Source organism: Ictalurus punctatus, chromosome 22 (assembly GCF_001660625.3).
Source record: "Ictalurus punctatus breed USDA103 chromosome 22, Coco_2.0, whole genome shotgun sequence".
NCBI lineage: Eukaryota > Metazoa > Chordata > Actinopteri > Siluriformes > Ictaluridae > Ictalurus > Ictalurus punctatus.
Window position 1 is genome coordinate 15102274 of NC_030437.2, and position 20589 is coordinate 15122862.

Consider the following 20589-nt stretch of genomic DNA (forward strand, 5'->3'; position numbering starts at 1 on the left):
TAGAGCAGTGGTTCTCAAAGTAAAGTCTGGGGACCTTCAGGGGTTTGGGAAGCATTGCCAGGAGGTCCATGAATTTTTTTAAATTTCATTTGAATTTTGTTAAATTGTTGAAAATCACAACTCAGAGTTATCAAATGTATTATATTTATGATTGAGTTCTTGTTGTTATTACTCAGTTTGATTGGTCACTTGAACCATGTTTAATCCAAACCTGGACCTAATGTGTTCTGATGGTGGAGAGTTCATGATCAAAAAGCTCTACGGCTCCAATGAATAGACACATCCAAATATTGTACAAATTTAAATAATAAGTTGAATTTTTGAATAGTTTTAATAGTAAATTATGTTAATTAAAATTAAATCTGTATTGAGGAGTCTATGGAATCTTACAGTTAAACGGATCCTTGGCAAAAAAAAAAAAGTAAAAGTTTGAGAACACCTGGTAGTTACTGGAGGACTGTATAAGTGAACATATTTAGGAAAATTTATGTAACCCAGGCATTCAGATTACTTTCAGTTTCATACATGGCTTTGCAAGTGCTTTCATTTTAAAATAATGCACTCCTGATATAGCAAAACATAAGTAGCTGATGAGAAATATACTGTACTTCTATAAAGATAGATAGTTTTTCACCCTTTGACAAGTGAGGACTCACTGGTGGTGAAAACAGTGGAGATGATGTGGCTCCTCAGGGGACCCGAGATGGCCTGCAGGTGCACTGTGTATTCAGTGGAGGCGCTTAGCTGATTCATGGTGTATGATGTGGATGTGGGGCTGAGGACGACCTCCTGAAACAAGACAGGGCAGACAGTGACTGGATGTTACTAACATCACAATACACTTTTCTGAGACAATGCAGAGAGATCACTACTACTTTTATAACACAGACCAACGCCATTGACTCTTTCAGTGACAGTCTTGTTTTCCCCTTCCATTACAAGATTATTAATTTATTTTTGTAGACTTTAAATAAAAGTATCATTAATCTCATTGATCTTGTATACAATGGATATAAAAAATCTACACACCCCTGTTAACATTCTTTGTGTAAAAAAAAAAAATAATAATTAAACCAAGATAAATGTGAAATTGTGAAATTATAAACGTATAAAAAATTAAGTGAAAAACAATCAGAAACATTTTTAGGGAAAAAAATAAAAATAAAAAAACGTAACAAAACAAAACAATAAAACAAAATGCAGTAGTTGCGTAAAAGTGCACACCCCTAAACTAATACTTTGCTTTTCTGAAGCACCTTTTGATTTTATTACACCACTCTCTATGGTCTATCAGAGGCACATTTTCCTTCCCAAAATTTTCCAAAAACATTCTAGATCCATCAAATTGTGCGGGCATCTCCTGTGCACACCCTGCTTCAGGTCACCACAGATTTTTCAGCTTTCAGCTTACTAGTACTGTAGACGCCTGAAGATTTTGCTCTAAAATCAACAGGTATTTGTAACGGTTCATGATTCCCTCCACCTTGATAAAAGCCCCAGTTCTAGCTGGAGAAAAGCTGCCCTAAAGCATGATAATTATGTACCGTGACTTGAATTGATCAGGGAAATACGCAAGCATCAACTGTGTAGGACTGAAACATGGAAAAACATTTAAATATACTAGCCACTATCACCTATTAAAGTATCTACTGTAGAATAAAATCTAAATATTTACTGCAGTATTAAAAATACAAATATGTACTATGTAGTATCAAACATCAACACCTAAAGAAGATTTTGTCACATGTGCTCCACTGACCCGGACTTTACCATCAGCAGACTCGTAGGTGAGGATGTAGCCAGTGATTTGTGCTCGTGGTGCTTTCCATGTCAGTGTGGCACTCTCTGTCTGGATGTTAGTGGCTTCCAGGTCCTCAGGGGAATCAACATCTGCAGCAGAGGACACACACTTAGGACTGGCATTATAGCTGGCTTTTATGGAGGCATGGAGTCAACTACTTTAACACTCAGTATCAGTATCATTGACCAGGTCCTGACTTACATTCTTCAACACATAATCTTTTCTACTGTGTTGGTACAGTAACAGAATAATTTATACTTACTACTGAATAACATGCATTACGCTGAATGGCTGAATAAAAAGCAGATAATATAGCATGGTTATAACGTATATGTATGCCACTATGTGTGGCTTTATATGGCATTCAGTACATGAAGGTGTATGATTCTGAAAATGGCTCAGCAAGATAGAAATATAGACCTTGACTTTCTCATCAGTCAAGTCATTAATTTTATTCATTTGTTTATTATATAAAAAAATGACAAAGTTATGTTTGGATATGTAGTAACAATAATAAATAGTGATTAATAAACAGATACCTTTAAATACAACATTTACCTATTTAGCCTATTAATGGACCTATTCAAAAGCTAAAGAATAAAAATACGCTTTCAAAGAAGATTTAAAAGTGGCTATTGAAGAAGCTGGCCTCACGTAAAAAGATAGACTGTTCCAGTGCTTAGGACCTAAAACGGAAAAGGCACGATTGCCTTTAGTTTTATAGTGAGAACGAGGAACTCTTAAATAAAAGTTGATCAGAAGACCTGAGTGGTCTATTGGGGGAGTAAGGATGAAGATGCATTGGGGCATGAGACCAGAAAGTGCCTTGTAGACATAAAGCAAAATTTTGAAATCAACCCTGAAGTTTAAGTGCGTGTGTGCGTGTGTGTGTGTGTGTGTGTGTGTGTGTGTGTGTGTGTGTGTGTGTTTTACCAGTAGTAAACTGTGTGGTTGTGGCAGCACTCTTCACTGCTTCCCTCACTGCATAGACTTTAACAGTGTACTCAGTGCCAGGGTAGAGCGAGCTCATCTCAAACTCCACAGTGTTTCCAGAAACTCGCTCTGTTATTGGGGGCACTATCAAAGAAAAAGAAAAAACCCACAGCATTAACAAATAACTGTATGAAGCTGGATTGTCAGTGGTTCCATTTATGGTAATTCATTTAGTGTAGACAGGGGTGGACATATTACTAGCCCGGGACAAGTAGATTTTGTGTCTAGGATATTTGTTTTTAATTCATTTTTGCCTGGCAGTCAACAACCAGGTTTAACAACCAGAAAACAAATTCCTTATTGACATCTGAAGGTTTTCATTTGGTATGTAGCTAGTTTTAAACTTAATGCACGAATTGTGATGCACCTTGATGCTGTAACTAAAGTCAAGCGTGTGCTATGTTTTCTCAATCCCACTGCCTGCTGCACTACACACATCGGCAGTGGCTCAACCGGTTTGCATTTTTAGCATTTTTTTGGTGCATTTTTTTTAGCATGCATAGACGAAGTCAGATAAACTTTTCAGAATCAGTACTATGCAGGTATATAGAAACACTAACACACACCTGAGCAAAATGAAGAACAGTTCAAACTCTCCTGCTAGCATATCATACACTCATGGTCAAACATACAGTGCCCTCCACTAATATTGGCACCCTTGGTAAATACAAGCAAAGAAGGCTGTGAAAAATTGTCTTTATTTTGGACACTCGTTTGATATCCATGAGAGCAGAGTATTTTTGTGATTTTTTTTTAAAACAAAATATCAAAAGGTTAAACAATAAAGACAATTGTTCACAGACTTCTTTGCTCATATTTACCAAGGGTGCCAATATTAGTGGAGGGCACTGTATCTATAGAAATCTATAGAGATAATCAAGAAGCAAGCCGGAATTGAATAATATATTTTACATGCAGTGCGAGGACAGAACACTAGAGCTTATATAACTTAAACGCTGGCTAATGTTTTATATTCAGTTGTTTCCTTTACTCTGTATTATTGTACTTAACTAGCAAACTAGCTTTGTTATTATATTATGTTAGCTATAACATTTTAGCCTATTAACCTCAATCAAGAGAAAACGTGACACTTGGCAGAACAGTGAAGCCTTCATTTGCCCAGTGTGTTTGCAAATAAATGTACTTATTTTATTTGTTCACCTCTGCTAGATAATATACCTTATTCAGCTCTTGAAAAGGATCATGGTAATTAGCTCATGATTTGTGTGATAAACAAAAGAAAATACAAGAATCTCAGTTTAGTTTTAGGATTTAGACTGAATTATAGTGGCTTGTTACTTGATTCTGTGCTGTAGGTGATCACATATCCATCCACCGTGGCAATGGTAGGCTGCCAGTGCAACAGCGCCGTGGTATCAGTGATGTTGACCGCCACCAAACTATGAGGTCTGTCCAAAGCTAAAAAAAAAAAAAACAGCTGTTATTTCCTGGTCCACAAAAAATAGTGGAGTGTACGGCCAATATTAGATCATCATCTGAACTGTACTCTTTGATCATACAGGTTCAAGATGCTGGCGCCCAAACTTATCGTTCCACAGATTCAGTTTGAGGACTGGTTTGTGACAATAGATCTAAAAGGTGCCTATTTCCACATAGAAATATCGCCCAGTCACAGGAAGTTTCTGGGGTTTGCATTGGAGGCAACACATTCCAAGATTGGGTTCTTCCCTCCAGGCTAGCTTTATCCTCTTGGACCTTCACAAAGTGCATGGATGTCATTCTGGCTCCACTGCAACTCCAGGGCATCCGTGTACTAAACTACCTGGATGACTGGTTAATTCTAGCATGATCCAAAGAACTGGCAGTTCAACATCGAGATGTTGTTCTTTCCCACATGAAGAGCTTGGATCTCAGGTTGAACCTCAGAAAAGTATGCTTTCTCTAGTGCAGTGGACAACTTTTCTAGGGATTATAAGGATTCTACTATGATGGGGCGTTTCTATTCCCAACATGCGTAGGGTCAATCCTATCAACATTGAGCAAGATAAAGCTGGATGTTGGCATCCCCTCCAGTCTCTATGAGAGACTGTTGGAGCTTATGGCAGCAGCAGCCAATGTCTTACCTTTGGGCCTATTGCACAGGAGACCGTTTCAGTGGTGGCTGAGAAGTTGGGGGTTTCATCCTCGGACGAAACCTCTGAGAGTAATCAGTGTCACACGGCGATGCCTACATGCCCTGAGAATTTGGAAGTGTCACCGGTTTCTAGCCTTGGGTCACACTCTAGGGGTGTCTCCTTAGCGCAAGACGGTAATGACAGACACCTCCCTCATGGGCTGGGGCGCAGTCCTAGATGGCTGTCCAGCTCACAGTCTCTGGAGCAGCTTTCATCTGGAGTGGCATATAAATTGCCTAGAAATGCGGGCCATATTTCTAGCACTGAAGTTCTTTCTTCCTCAATTGAGAGGGCACCATGTGTTTACAGACAACAAAGTGGTGGTCTCATATACTGACCACCAGGGAGGATTACACCCCCTGTTCAGGCAGGCGCAACTAATTCTTCTCTGGGCAGAGCGAAGGTTTTGTCAGAGAGTGCAATGTACATTCTGGGCAACTGGAATGTGGGGGCAGATATCCTGTTGAGGCAGGGGCTGAGGCCCAGGGATTGGTGGGTCCATTCACAAGTCCATATGGCGGAGGTTTGGCCAAGCGGGAGTGGATATGTTGGCCTCCGAGGAGACAACACACTGCCCGCTGTGGTTCGCCCTCACTCCTCCCGCACCATTAGGACTGGATGAAATGGTGCACATGTGGCCAAGGTCACATCTACATGCTTCTCCCCCGATCGCTCTGCTCCCACAAGCTCTAGCGAGAATTTGCTCAAACGGTCTATGTCTGCTGCTAGTAGCACCTTATTGGCCAGCTCGAATATGATTCTCAGAGACAATATCCCTGCTAGACGGCACTCCTTCAGAGATTCCCATTCGCAGGGATCTACTGTCTCAAGCCAGAGGGCTGATTTATCACCCTCGGCCGGAACTATTTAAACTGTGGATCTGGCCCCTTAAGGCACCAGCTCATAGATTCTGGTCTCACAACTGAGGCTATAGAGACCATGGAGAATGCTAGGATGCCATCCATGATGAAATTGTATGCGCTCAAGTGGCAACCTTTTGTCTCGTGGTGTGAGGAATGTCAGCTAGACCCAGCGAACTGCGCAATAGCTACAGTCCTAGAGTTCTTACAAGGACGTTTCTCAGTGGGGTTGGCTCCTCAGGGTCTACATGATCGCCATTTCGGCCAGCCACACCCCTATTGTTGGACCCTCTGTGGGGCAAGGTCCTCTAACTTCAAGGGCTATGTGTGGTGTCAGGCAGCTGAGGCACATCTGCAGACCACACATACATTCCTTGTACCTTTCTGTGGTCCTGGAAGGTCTGTCAGGTGTCACATTTGAGCCCTTAATATCAGCCTCTGAGAAGCTTCTGACTCTAAAGGTAGCTCTTCTGCTGGCCCTGACATCTCTCAAGCGAGTAGGAGATCTGCAAGCTCTCTGTTGTCCCTTCCTGCCTTGACTTTATCCCTGGATTAGCCAAGGCCTTCCAGTATCCTAGGCTGGATTATATTCCTAAAGTGCCTACATCTGCTGCCCAGCCAGTAGTGTTGCAGGCTTTCTGCCCTCCTCTGTTCCTCATACCGGAACAAGAGAAATTGCACCGACTGTGTCCAGTAAGGGCTCTCTGTACTTACGTCCACTGCTCTGGCCAGTGGCGTAAGTCAGAGCAGCTGCTGGTCGGCTTTGGCGGTGACAGCAGAGGTGATGCTGCATTGAAACAGCGCATCTCTAATTGGATAGTGGAAGCTATATCTATCGCTTATGAGGCGCGCGGTCTCGCTACGCCTCTGGGCATAAGGGCTCATTCCACTAGTGGGGTCGCCTCCTCAAAGACTTTGTCCAAAGGGGTATCCTTACAGGAGGTGTGTGGTGTGTGGTCTACGCCGTACACATTCATTTGATTTTACAGCCTGGATATACATTCCTGCCCAGGCTCGAGTATCTTGCATTGACCCTCGGGCTCAGGTCTTTTTGAACAGACCGTACCCTCAATATGACAGAGTAGGTATTCTCGTTCCTACAGCTTTCAGCTAACGCAACATTGTCATATTGGGGCATGCCTGTAAATTGCGTTTTTGCTTCAGATAATAGAGGCTGACGACACGGTTCACAGGTATCGTTTATATATCACACGACGCGCTTAATTGCCACATCACCTGATCACAGCAGGCCTATAAATAGGCATGATTTTACACAAGCTTCAGATACCGGTCACACGTGAGGGATCTTCCCACAGCATTCAGCTAATGCAGCATCTTGTTCCCTTCTCAGGGAACAGGGTTACATGCATAACCCAGATGTTCTTCGTGCTGAGAAGAAACCAGAAAACCTGCTCAGTCTACTCAAAATCCACTTGGAAGTCTAAGAGCAGTTATTGGGGCAGTCAAAACATATATTTTAAACATTCTTGGTACATTTACAGCATTTAGCAAAAGCTTTTACAGAAGTGGTACTAAGCAGCTGAATACTGAATTCTTCAGTCAAATGTTTTTGCAAATGAAGATTTTTACTGTGAGGAAAGTTGGTAAACTACATAAATATTATCGTGTTTTTCAAACTGTAGGACACAGGACATATCCAGGAGTAAAATTGTTTGATGAAGGTTTGTGTGTGTGTGGGTGTATGCATGTGTGTGAATTGTACCTGTTGTAACTGTATCAGAGGCTGGCTCACTCTCCTCCAGACCCTTCACTGATATGACACTCACTTGGTAGGTCACCCCGGGTGTCAGGTTTGGCAGCACAGTCTGGGACTCACTTCCATCCACTGTGACTGTCATAGGTCTTCCTGCAGAGTGGGTACAGAACCAGCTTTTCACCATGGATGGTGTTAGGTGCATGCATGTGATGTAGAGCACCATAAGAGGGCAGTACTATTAGACAGAAGTTGCTGATCGGTAAACCAGACTATTCTGATTGCAACCATTGCAGGCTGATTGATCTGAAACCTGAGCATACCAAAAAGGACATTGTGCAACTCTGGAACTTTTATAACCTGGTCTGGAACCACCTTCTCTGTGGTGGAAACGGTTTGAGAACTGGCACAGACCAGGAATCCTCACCGGAAAACAGGTCTGAGCACTACTACAAGCTTGCCATATCATGGCTGACCCTGTGCTCTGACCCCAACATCCTAACAAGCTAGGATATATGAAAAAATAAGAATTATACTGTATATGTGACAAAGTCTTTCTTCTTTATTTTATTTTCTGCTAACAAGCCCCAATGTAGAATGAGAGCAGAAACACTTACCTCCATGTATAGGCACATAGTTGACTCTGTAACTATCGACGCGGTAACGAGGGATAGTCCAGTGGGCGGTGGCAGAGGTATCAGTGACATCAGAGAAGCGAATACCAGTTGGTTTGCCCAGACCTTGCAGGAGATGATGCATAACAAGACAACACAATAAGTAGAGCAAAGATGCCGTGATAATCACACATATGCTACACATGTGGCTGAAAAATGGTAGAACATTCTATTAACATTCAACACAGAATCATGTGTGTGTAAACTGTACCTGTTGTAAAAGTATCAGAGGCTGGCTCACTCTCCTCCAGACCCTTCACTGATATGACACTCACTTGGTAGGTCACCCCGGGTGTCAAGTTGGGCAGCACAGTCTGGGACTCACCTCCGCCCACTGTGACTGTCATAGTTCTTCCTGCAGAGGGGGTACAAAACCAGCTTTTCACCATGGATGGTGTTAGATGCATGCATGTGATCTAGAGCGCCATAAGAGGGCAGCACTATTAGACAGAAGGTGCTGATCGGTAAAACAGACTACTCTGATGGACTGCATCCATTAGCAGGCTGATTGATCTGAAACCTGAGCATACTAAAAAGGACATTGTGTAACTCCGGAACTTTTATAACCTGTAATTTTTTTGTGATTATACTGTATCATGCCAAAGAAAATACAATAAATAGCATTGACATTCCAAAGTAAATTTGTTTGAAATGTAAGATGAGTTGGATTGTGGACATTCTGATAAGAATGAATGGATTGTCAAAACTGTGTCTCTGCAAAGATGATGGATGATTTGTGAGTGCCAAGCTTTCAGCTCTACTTAGTACAATGAAAATGCCCATCCTACACTGAAATTCAGTTAGAGATGCTCTTGATGCATAAAATATGAATCTCCAGTGGTTCAAACTATTGGGTGCTGATACAACTACCCCAGAACTACCAAGCTATCACTGACACTACATTCCCCCACCCCTGCACCACCCCGCCCCCTGATATAACCAGTTCTGTAGTTCCAGTCCAGCAAGTCTTTAGGGCCGGGGTGGAACTGCTTTTTCTGGTCTGGAACCACCTTCTCTGTGGTGGAAACGGTTTGAGAACTGGCACAGACCAGGAATCCTCACCAGAAAAGAGGCCTGACAGGTCCCTGAGCACTACTACAAGCTTGCCATATCATGGCTGACCCTGTGCTCTGATCGCAACTTCCTAACAAGCTAGGATATATGAAAAAAATAAGAACTTCATTGTATATGTGACAAAGACTTTCTTCTTTATTTTATTTTCTGCTAATAAGCCACAATGTAGAATGATGCTGGAAACACTTACCTCCATGAATAGGCACATAGTTGACTCTGTAACTATCGACGTGGTAATGAGGGATAGTCCAGTGGGCGGTGGCAGAGGTATCAGTGACATCAGAGAAGCGAATACCAGTTGGTTTGCCCAAACCTTGCAGGAGATGATGCATAATGAGACAACACAACAAGTAGAGCAAAGATGCTGTAATAATCACACATACACTACACATGTGGCTGAAAAATGGTAGACTGTTCTTTTAACATTCAACACAGAATCATGTGTGTGTAATCTGTACCTGTTGTAAATGTATCAGAGGCTGGCTCACTCTCCTCCAGACCCTTCACTGATATGACACTCACTCGGTAGGTTACCCCGGGTGTCAGGTTTGGCAGCACAGTCTGGGACTCACCTCCGCCCACTGTGACTGTCATAGGTTTTCCTGCAGAGGGGGTACAAAACCAGCTTTTCACCATGGATGGTGTTAGATGCATGCATGTGATGTAGAGCGCCATAAGAGGGCAGCACTATTAGACAGAAGGTGCTGATCGGTAAAACAGACTACTCTGATGGACTGCATCCATTAGCAGGCTGATTGATCTGAAACCTGAACATACCAAAAAGGACATTGTGTAACTCTGGAACTTCTATAACCTGTAATTTTTTTGTGATTATACTGTATCATGCCAAAGAAAATACAATAAATAGCGTTGACAGTCCAAAGTCAATTTGTTTGAACTATAAGATGAGTTGGATTGTGGACATTCTGATTAGAATGAATGAATTGTCAAAACTGTGTCTCTGCAAAGATGATATATGATTTGTGAGTTCCAAGCTTTCAGATCTACTTGTAACATTTAAAATGCCCATCCTACACTGAACTTCAGTTGGAGAAGCACTTAATGCATAAAATATGAATCTCCAGTGGTTTAAGCTCTTGGCTGCTGATACAACTACCCCAGAACTACCAAGCTATCACTGACACTACATTTCCCCACCCCTGCACCACCCCGCCCCCTGATATAACCAGTTCTGTAGTTCCAGTCCAGCAAGTCTTTAGGGCCGGGGTGGAACTGCTTTTTCTGGTCTGGAACCACCTTCTCTGTGGTGGAAACGGTTTGAGAACTGGCACAGACCAGGAATCCTCACCAGAAAAGAGGCCTGACAGGTCCCTGAGCACTACTACAAGCTTGCCATATCATGGCTGACCCTGTGCTCTGATCGCAACTTCCTAACAAGCTAGGATATATGAAAAAAATAAGAACTTCATTGTATATGTGACAAAGACTTTCTTCTCTATTTTATTTTCTGCTAATAAGCCACAATGTAGAATGATGCCGGAAACACTTACCTCCATGAATAGGCACATAGTTGACTCTGTAACTATCGACGTGATAATGAGGGATAGTCCAATGGGCGGTGGCAGAGGTATCAGTGACATCAGAGAAGCGAATACCAGTTGGTTTGCCCAAACCTTGCAGGAGATGATGCATAATGAGACAACACAACAAGTAGAGCAAAGATGCTGTAATAATCACACATACACTACACATGTGGCTGAAAAATGGTAGACTGTTCTTTTAACATTCAACACAGAATCATGTGTGTGTAATCTGTACCTGTTGTAAATGTATCAGAGGCTGGCTCACTCTCCTCCAGACCCTTCACTGATATGACACTCACTCGGTAGGTTACCCCGGGTGTCAGGTTTGGCAGCACAGTCTGGGACTCACCTCCATCCACTGTGACTGTCATAGGTTTTCCTGCAGAGGGGGTACAAAACCAGATTTTCACCATGGATGGTGTTAGATGCATGCATGTGATGTAGAGTGCCATAAGAGGGCAGCACTATTAGACAGAAGGTGCTGATTGTTAAAACAGACTATGCTGATTGCAACCATTAGCAGGCTGATTGGTCTGAAAAATGAGCATACCAAAAAGTACATTGTGTAACTCTGGAACTTTTATAACCTGTAATTTTTTTGTGATTATACTGTATCATGCCAAAGAAAATACAATAAATAGCATTGACATTCCAAAGTCAATTTGATTGAACTATAAGATGAGTTGGATTGTGGACACTCTGGTTAGAATGAATGGATTGTCAAAACTGTGTCTCTGCAAAGATGATGGATGATTTGTGAGTTCCAAGCTTTCAGATCTACTTGTAACATTTAAAATGCCCATCCTACACTGAACTTCAGTTGGAGATGCACTTAATGCATAAAATATGAATCTCCAGTGGTTTAAACTATTGGCTGCAGAAACAACTACCCAGAACTATCAAGCTATCACTGACACTACATTTCCCCACCCCTGCACCACCCGCCCCTGATATAACCAGTTCTGTAGTTCCAGTCCAGCAAGTCTTTAGGGCCGGGGTGGAACTGCTTTTTCTGGTCTGGAACCACCTTCTCTGTGGTGGAAACAGTTTGAGAACTGGCACAGACCAGGAATCCTCACCAGAAAAGAGGTCTGACAGGTCCTTGAGCACTACTACAAGCTTTCCATATCATGGCTGACCCTGTGCTCTGACCCCAACTTCCTAACAAGCTAGGATATATGAATAAATAAGAATTTCACTGTATATGTGACAAAGACTTTCTTCTTTATTTTATGTTCTGCTAATAAGCCACAATGTAGAATGATGCCGGAAACACTTACCTCCATGAATAGGCACATAGTTGACTCTGTAACTATCGACGTGGTAATGAGGGATAGTCCAATGGGCGGTGGCAGAGGTATCAGTAACATCAGAGAAGCGAATACCCATTGGTTTGCCCAGACCTTGCAGGAGATAAGCAAAGATGCTGTGATAATCATGCTACACATGTGTCTGAAAATGGTAGACTGTTCTATTAATATTAAGCACAGAATCATGTGTGTGTAAATTGTACCTGTTGTAAATGTATCAGAGGCTGGCTCACTCTCATCCAGACCCTTCACTGATATGACACTCACTTGGTAGGTCACCCCGGGTGTCAGGTTGGGGAGCACAGTCTGGGACTCACCTCCGCCCACTGTGACTATTAGGGGACTGCCTGCAGAGTGGGTATAGAACCAGCTTTTTACCCTGGAGTGCACCATATTTATGCATGAGATACAGAGCACCACAAGAGGGCACCACCATGAGGCAGAAGATGCTGATCGGTAAAACAGACTGCCCAGACATGCCAATTGATCTGAAAATGACCTTTCTATACCAAAAAAAACTCTGGACGTTTTACAGATTCCAGGGTTATAACTTAATTTAATTATAACCCTACAATTAATTTTATTTAATTATATATATTTTTTGTTAATTTATTTTGCCAAAAAGATTTCAATAAATTTTCTTATATACAGGTTTAGGCAACCTTGGGTAAATTACATATTTGAATAATTTTTTTAAGTGAAAAGAAGACAACCTCTGAAGCAAATTATTATTATATTTCAAATAATGCTTTTTTCTGCTAATGTTAAAGTGCCCCATTATGCTTTTTCAGATAATACCTTTCATGTAGTGTGTTATATAGCTGTTTGTGAATGTAAAAAGTCTGCAAAGTTTCAGAAATCAAAGTGCACAACAGAAGAAAGTCCCCCAAAAGAAAGAACCAATTCTGAACAGCCTGAAACAAGTCGTCAGTAATTCCAGACTTACTTTCTGCACAAACCTACTTAGGTTTGTAAGAACAACAACAAAAAAAAACGCCAGTGGTGTTCATTGGCTGCTCCTGAACAATGTGTACTTTAACCCGCCTTTGCTGTTGATGTAGTATCAGAAGCACGAGCTGTAAAGACACAGCCCTCTTCTGGAAAGGGGCGAGGAACAGCAGCTCATTTGCATTTAAAGAGACACCCAAAAAGGGGCATTTACAGCACCCAAAAATTTGCTTCCACCCAAAAAGGGGCATTTACAGCATGGTATAATAAATCATCTGTGGGGTATTTTGAGCTGAAACTTCACAGACACATTCTGGGGACACGTAAGACTTATATTACATCTTGTAAAAAAGGGGCATAATAGGTCCTCTTTAATGCACAATTATTTTATATATAATGAGCTTAAATAGAAAAAAAAATAGAAAAAATTAGTAATTGTGGCATGTGCAAAAGTTAGGACATCCTTCTAGCTGTAAAGTCTCAGAACTTAAGTAACTCATTAGGCCTTAGCTGATTCATTAGGACTCATTGGGCAGGTTAAAAATTGTCATTAGGAATAAAAATTCGAGAGTGTAATAAATGCTCAGACTCTTAAAACCTTGTGCTAATGTTTAACAACCATGGGCTCCTCTAAGCAGCTGCCGAAAATGAAGCTGATTGATAACTACCAAGCACAGGAAGGCTATAAAAAATATTAAAGTACTTCTAGCTCACAATTTTCACTGTCCACAAATGTCATTAACAAATATCAGTTAAGGGGAACTGTGAGAGTCATGGTGAGATCTGGAAGACCAAGAAAACTTTCAGGTAGAACTGCATGTATACTGGCCAGAAAGGCAAAGCAAATCCCCCATATGACACTAAGGACCTGCAGAAAGGTTTAGCTTACACAGGAGTAGTGGTTCACCGTTCTACTCTGCAGCATTGCTTGCACAAACATGATCTGCATGGAAGAGTCATCAGAAGGAAACCTTAGCTGCAACTTTATCACAAAAGTAAATGTCTGATGTGTGCAAAACAATATGTAGATAAGCCTGGGGCATTTTGGAAAAGTGCTGTGGATTGATAAAGTAAAAATGGAACTCTTTGGTCGCAATCACCAAAGGTATGTTTGTAGAAAACAAGCAATTGGTGAACAACTTGCCAACTGTTAAGCATTGGGGGAGTCTATTATGCTGTGGGATTTATGGCAGCCAGTGGCACATTATCCATCACACCGATAAATGCAAGAATGGTTTCCACTATATGTCAGAAAATGCTGGAAGCAAATGTGACACAGTCACTCAAGAAACTGAAGCTGACAAGAGATTGGCACCTACAACAGGACAGTGATTTAAAACCTACCACAGAATCCACCATGAACTACTTCAAGAAGCACAAGCTGAAGTTTTTAGTATGGCCCTCACAGTCTCCTGACTTGAATATCTTTCAAAATATGTAGGTAGATGTTAAACATACTGTGCATACAAGATGGCCCCAGAATATCTCATAACTGGAAGCGTTCTACAAGGGAGAGTGGGTGATAGTTTATCAAACAAGAATAGATGAACTGTCTACAAAAAGCATTTGCAAGCTGTGATATCTGCCAAATGGTGTGTTACTAAGTATTGACTTAGTAGCATGTCCAAATGTTCATAACAAAATATTTACTTTGGCCAGGGGTGCCCAGGTTTTGAATGCAACTGTAAAAGGTACTTTATAAATCACATTGAGGAAAGACCAACAAAGCACTGACATTTTAAGTTAATTTGTAAGATAAGATGGATTTTGGACACTCTGATGGTAGGATTGTGTCAAAAATGTGTCACTGCACAGATGATAGATGATTTGTGAGCTCCATGCTTGCAGATCAATCTACAACTACCATTTGCAATGCCCAAGCTACACGGAACTGCAGTGGGGAATGTACATGAGACATTATAAAAGATATAAATCTCCATTGAAAGCTGTATATAAATTGGCAATAAGGCAGAATGTGGAATGATAAAGGAAGCATTTACCTCCATGAATGGGTGTGTAGGTGACTCTGTAGCTGTCAATGTGGTAATGGGGGACAGTCCAGTGGACGGTGGCAGAGGTATCAGTGACATCAGAGAAGCGAATACCCTTTGGTTTGCTCAGACCTTGCAGGAGACAACACATAATAAGACAACACAACAAGCAGAGCAAAAGTTTTTTTGATTATCACATGTATGCTACACAGATGGCTGAAAAAATGGTGGAGTATTTCTTTAACATCCAGTTCAGCATCATATCCAGGAGAATAACTGATTAGTGAATGATCTGATAGTTTTACAGACTGGGTTTGACTTATAATTTTGTACATTTTTGTGTGAAAAAATGTGTTTGTTTGTGTGTGTGTGTGTTTGTGAATTATACCTGTTGTAAAGGTATCAGAGGCTGGCTCACTCTCCTCCAGACCCTTCAATGATATGACACTCACTCTGTATGTCACTCCAGGTGTCAAGTTGGGCAGCACAGTCTGGGACTCACCTCCACCCACTGCGACTGTTAGGGGACTGCCTGCAGAGTGGGTACAGAACCAGCTTTTGACAATGGAGTGTACCAGATTCATGCATGCGATACAGAGAACCACAAGATGGCAGCACTTTGAGACCGAAGATCTCTGATGGTGGAAGACCAAGGAGACTTTCAAATAAAACTGCCTGTATTCTCGCCAGAAAAGTAAAGCAAAACTCTGTCACTCTAAGGACCTGCAGGAAGGTTTAGCTCACACATGAGTGGTGGTGCACTGTTCTGCTGTACAGAATTGCTCATACAAACAAGATCTGCATGGAAGAGTCATCAGATAGAAAACTCACCTGAAACTTAATCATAAACATCTAATGTATGCAAATCAATATCCAAGTTAAATAAGTCACAATCACCACAATCTATGTTTATAGAAAAAAAAGGAGCAGCATTTGAAAAAAAATACCTTGCCAATTGTTAATCATTGGAGGTGAGGAGGGATGTATTATGCTTTGGGGTTGTTGTGTAGAAGCTAGTAGAACAGGAAATATTTCACAGGTAGATTTAAGATTGGATTCCAGTAAAGATCATAAAATTCTGGGAGCAAATGTGACACAGTCAGTCAAGAAACTTAAGCTAAAAAGAGGTTGGTTTCTACAACAGGACAATGATCTAGAAGATACCACAAAATCCACCATGTACTACTTCATGAAATGCAAACGGAAGCTTTTGGAATGGTCTCTTATAGTCCCCTGACTTGAACATCTTTCAAAATATATAGATTGCTCTTAAACATGTTATGCAAGAAGTCCCAAGAATATCTCAGAACCTAAAGTGCTCTGCAGGAAAGAATGGGTGACAATTAATTAAACAAGAATAGAAAAACTCTTAGCTCTGTACTGAACTTTAGCTGGAGAAGTAATCAACACATTATAAAATATCAATCTCACTGAATGCTGTGTAGAAATTGGCAATAAGCCAGAATGTACAATGATGGTGGAAACACTTACCATCATGAATGGGTGCGTAGACGACTCGGTAACTGTCAATGTGGTAATGGGGGACAGTCCAGTGGACAGCGGCAGAGGTATCGGTGATATCAGAGAAGCGAATACCTTTTGGTTTGCCCAGGCCTTGTAGGAGACGAAACATAATGAGACAACAAACATAGAAAAGACTCTGTGATAATCACACATATGCTACACATATGGCTGAAAAATGGTGGAGTATTTCTTTAACATTCATCATAGAACTATGTGTGTAAATTGTACCTGTTGTAAATGTATCAAAGGCTGGCTCACTCTCCTCTAGACCCTTCACTGATATGACGCTCACTTGGTAGGTTACCCCGGGTGTCAGGTTGGGCAGAACAGTCTGGGACTCACCTCCGTCCACTGTGACTGTTATGGGACTGCCTGCAGAGGGGGTACAGAACCAGCTTTTAACCATGGACTGTACCAGATTGATGCATGTGATACAGAACACCACAAGAGGGCAGCACTATAGGACAGACGGTGCTGATCGGGAAAACAGACCACTCTGATGGATTGCATCCATTAACATGCTGATTGATCTGAAAACCTGAGCAAATCATTCCCATGCCAAAAAGAACATTGTATAACTCTGAAAGTTTTAGAACCTTTGAATTATTATTTTTTTAAACTAAAATTTCGTGCCAAAAAGATGACAATAATTAATAATCTTATATATAAAGTACTTTATAAATCAAACATACAAGGAAGACAAACTAAGAACTGATGTTCCAAAGTCAATTTGTCATAAATAAATATAAATGTGTTGGATTGTGGATACTAAGATTATAATGATTATAATGGTGCAGATGATGGATGATTTGCAAGCTCTACGCTTGTAGAGCATTTACAATGCCCATAATGCACTGAACTTCAGCTGGATAAGTACTTAACACATTGTAAAATATGAATCTCCATAGAAGGCCTTGTAGCAATAGGCAGAAAGCCAGAATATGTCTATGATAAAGGGAACACTTACCTGCATGAAGGGGCACATAGGTAATTCGGTAGCTGTCGACTCGATAATGGGGTACAGTCCAGTGAACGGCAGCAGAGGTATCGGTCACATCAGACAAGTGAATACCCTTTGGTTTGCCCAGACCTTGCAGGAGACAACACATAACGAGACAACAAGCAGAGCAAACACAAAGTGTTAGAGGCTGTGTGAACACAAATTGGACAAGTCTTATTGATGCCAGTCCAAGATGAGCCCAGTCCAGTACACAGATGGCTTCAAAAAGACACCGGCTAGCTATTTCAGAAATATGAGTTATATGAAATATTAAAGGTTAGTATAGCATAGAGAAAGACAGCGTTGAGACAAACAGATAAAAAGAGCTTAAGCCTTTCGGCCATTTTTCAATGTTGGCCCGCAAAATCTTGCGTGACAGACATGGGGAGATTAACTTGCCCCCATTACATGAGTACAATGGTGTGACATGCCAACGTCAGACTCAAGAGCGAAGAGAGGCCCCCTGGGACAGAGCCAGACAACCAGAGACAGACACATATTCAGTAAAAACACAGACCCAATTGCTCTGCCCAATGGGTAAACCTTGTGACTGGACAGTTGGTGAAAGATCTCTGATACAAAAGAAGAAGAAAGTATAGAAAGAAAAGAGATTTGAGTATGTCTAGATTTCTTCTGCATATCTATGGAATTGTATACAACTCCCTTTTTGAAGAGGTTAGGATTTGGTAAAAGAATTGGTGATATAGTAACTCAGGACAAACAACAGACAAGACATACAAAAATGATTGTAAAAGAAACATTGATTGCCTGTGTGAAAGACTAAGTGATTCCAATATTACTCATAAGAACAGGCTCCAGCTTCCCAAAAGCACCGTTATAACTACCACCATCAGAACATTTAGCAGTGATATTTGTGATGCAATGCTTTTGGGAAACTCAGCTCAGGTTAGTATTTGGACTAAACTTCTTCACTAACATTTATAGACATTGTGAAAAGATAGTGATTAAAGACTGACTTCACCGGCTTGCTTGTCCAAGACATATCCAAATACCTGTTAGAGCTTTCACTGAAATGGGCTTGAAGTTCCGTCCTGCAATTGTCCCAATGAGCTCAATTTCATACTCTGTAGCCTCATCGAGGCCAGAGATCACTTCTGTTCTCTTGTCTCCCGATACACTCATCTGTCTTTGCTTGCCCGATCCATCAGAGATTTTGATAATAAACATTTCAAAGATTCCTTCAGGAGCCGTCCACTGCAGCATAAAACTGTCTGGCTTGTTGTTGGAGGTGAAAAGCTGCTCCACCTCAGGTTCTGCCTCTAGGTGGACAAAGGAATACAGGCGTTCTTCCATCTGTGGTCTCCAAACATGCTCAGATGTTTTTTATCCCCAAAGCCACAGCTGATTATTATGCATGCTTTTCTGTGTTAATCATAATTTGGTGTAAGTTATGTTGAGGAGAGGCATTTGGCAATGCTATCTGTGATGTTATCCAATAAACACCATCCAGTTAGAAGATGCACATGCAACATGCAAAGAGAAAAATTTGAAAGTAATGGAAAACTACAGTTGTGATTAAGATTTATTAGTCCTATAGCTAGTCTCTGGTCTGATGAAATGCCTTCAGCTAAATAATTTACATTGATGTCTGTGATTGGATAGACCACAACAGAGGGTCTGATACATGAAGTAATTTTGGTCATGTTTAGACAACCAGGGTCACTGAACTATAGCCATTATTTTCCATGTTTACTCGTTTTTCTACAGTATTTTTTTTTTCTTCAAATACTCGATTCAGTCCACTGAAAATCTTTGCTGGTTACACATCTGGACCATATTCTGCAAGTGTTTTGATGACCTGTAATGTAGATGCTTCTGCATAACAATATAATAATCTGTATTAAAAGAGGTTGGCTTTGGGGGGGGGGGGGGGGGGACAAGAGACTGTAATGTGTTCACTTTGCAAAAATGGTACTGTTCAATAGTGCTATTGGATTGCAATTGATATTTTAAGAGAAATATAATTAATGAAACATTACCCAACTTTTATTCTGTGAGAATGTGGTATGTAACACTGAGAACATTTTAGAACACTGGGTGACTTAACCAAACAAGCAACCATGCTTTCAACAAAGGATTTTGTTGTTGCCAATAAAATTTGGTCAATTATTAATAGTCACTGGTTGGTTGTGTAATTCCCTTGGTCTCCATCACATCATGCAATTATAACCATTAAGCTTGACCATCCACTCCTGCCAAGTCACCCAGACTCTTTACCACATGGAAAATGATGTAGCAACCATTTTCTATGTATAGACAGTTGTATGTACTGCTTCACTTTTTAATGATGATAGGTCTGAGAGCTGCAGTGTTTTCAAAGGAAGAAAATATTGTCCATCTATCCTTCAATCCATCCATCCATTTTCTGTACTGATTATCCTACACAATGTAACAGGGGGCCTGGAGCCTATCCCAGGATAGTCGGGGCACAAGGTGAGGGACACACTGGACAGGGTCCCAACCTATTGCAGGGCAGTCACACACACACTCACACACCCATTCACACACTACGGACAAGTTAGAAATCGACCTACAATGCATGTTTTTGGACTGGGGTGGAAACCAGAGAACCCAGAGGAAATCCCGAAGCACGGGGTGAAAATGCAAACTCGAATCAAGTTTGGGATAGGAATCAAACTCCTAACCCCGGAGGTGTGAGGCAAAAGTGCTAACCACTAAGCCACCATGCCCCCTAAGAAATTATCGTCCATTTTATTAATGGTAAATGATATGCAGTATATAGGAGTGCCACTAGAGCGCACAACGGCTTAGTGTTTAGCATGTTCGTCTCACACCTTCAGGATTGGGGGGTCTATTCCCGGCGCAACCCTGTGTGTGTGAAGAGTTTGCACGTTCTCCCTGTGCTGCAGGGGTTTCCTCCGTGTACTCTGGTTTCCTGCCCCATGCATGGTAGTGTATGAATGGGTGTGTGAATGTGTATGTGAGTGTGTCCTACGATGGATTGGCGCCCCGTCCAGAGTATACCCCGCCTTGTGCCCC

The 20589-nt window shown here is 41.3% G+C and overlaps 1 protein-coding gene across 5 annotated transcripts in view; it reads right to left on the reverse strand.

Moving 5' to 3' along the window:
• Positions 1 to 20589, reverse strand: part of tncb (tenascin Cb) — a 51397-nt gene that overhangs the window by 6725 nt on the left and 24083 nt on the right. Inside the window, exons 12-31 of one of the 5 annotated variants that reach the window (XM_047149946.2) lie at positions 18582 to 18848; positions 17536 to 17658; positions 16797 to 16940; positions 16536 to 16658; positions 15992 to 16057; positions 15433 to 15576; positions 15054 to 15176; positions 12309 to 12452; positions 12076 to 12198; positions 11031 to 11174; positions 10763 to 10885; positions 9710 to 9853; positions 9442 to 9564; positions 8389 to 8532; positions 8121 to 8243; positions 7513 to 7656; positions 4094 to 4213; positions 2735 to 2878; positions 1760 to 1890; positions 657 to 789 (exon numbers count right to left, since the gene is read on the reverse strand). In XM_047149946.2, the coding sequence (XP_047005902.1) occupies positions 657 to 789; positions 1760 to 1890; positions 2735 to 2878; positions 4094 to 4213; positions 7513 to 7656; positions 8121 to 8243; positions 8389 to 8532; positions 9442 to 9564; positions 9710 to 9853; positions 10763 to 10885; positions 11031 to 11174; positions 12076 to 12198; positions 12309 to 12452; positions 15054 to 15176; positions 15433 to 15576; positions 15992 to 16057; positions 16536 to 16658; positions 16797 to 16940; positions 17536 to 17658; positions 18582 to 18848 (2730 nt within the window). The remainder of the gene's footprint in view (positions 1 to 656; positions 790 to 1759; positions 1891 to 2734; positions 2879 to 4093; positions 4214 to 7512; positions 7657 to 8120; positions 8244 to 8388; positions 8533 to 9441; positions 9565 to 9709; positions 9854 to 10762; positions 10886 to 11030; positions 11175 to 12075; positions 12199 to 12308; positions 12453 to 15053; positions 15177 to 15432; positions 15577 to 15991; positions 16058 to 16535; positions 16659 to 16796; positions 16941 to 17535; positions 17659 to 18581; positions 18849 to 20589) is intronic. The other 4 variants (XM_017452314.3, XM_047149952.2, XM_047149948.2 and 1 more) reach the window with 4 other exon arrangements.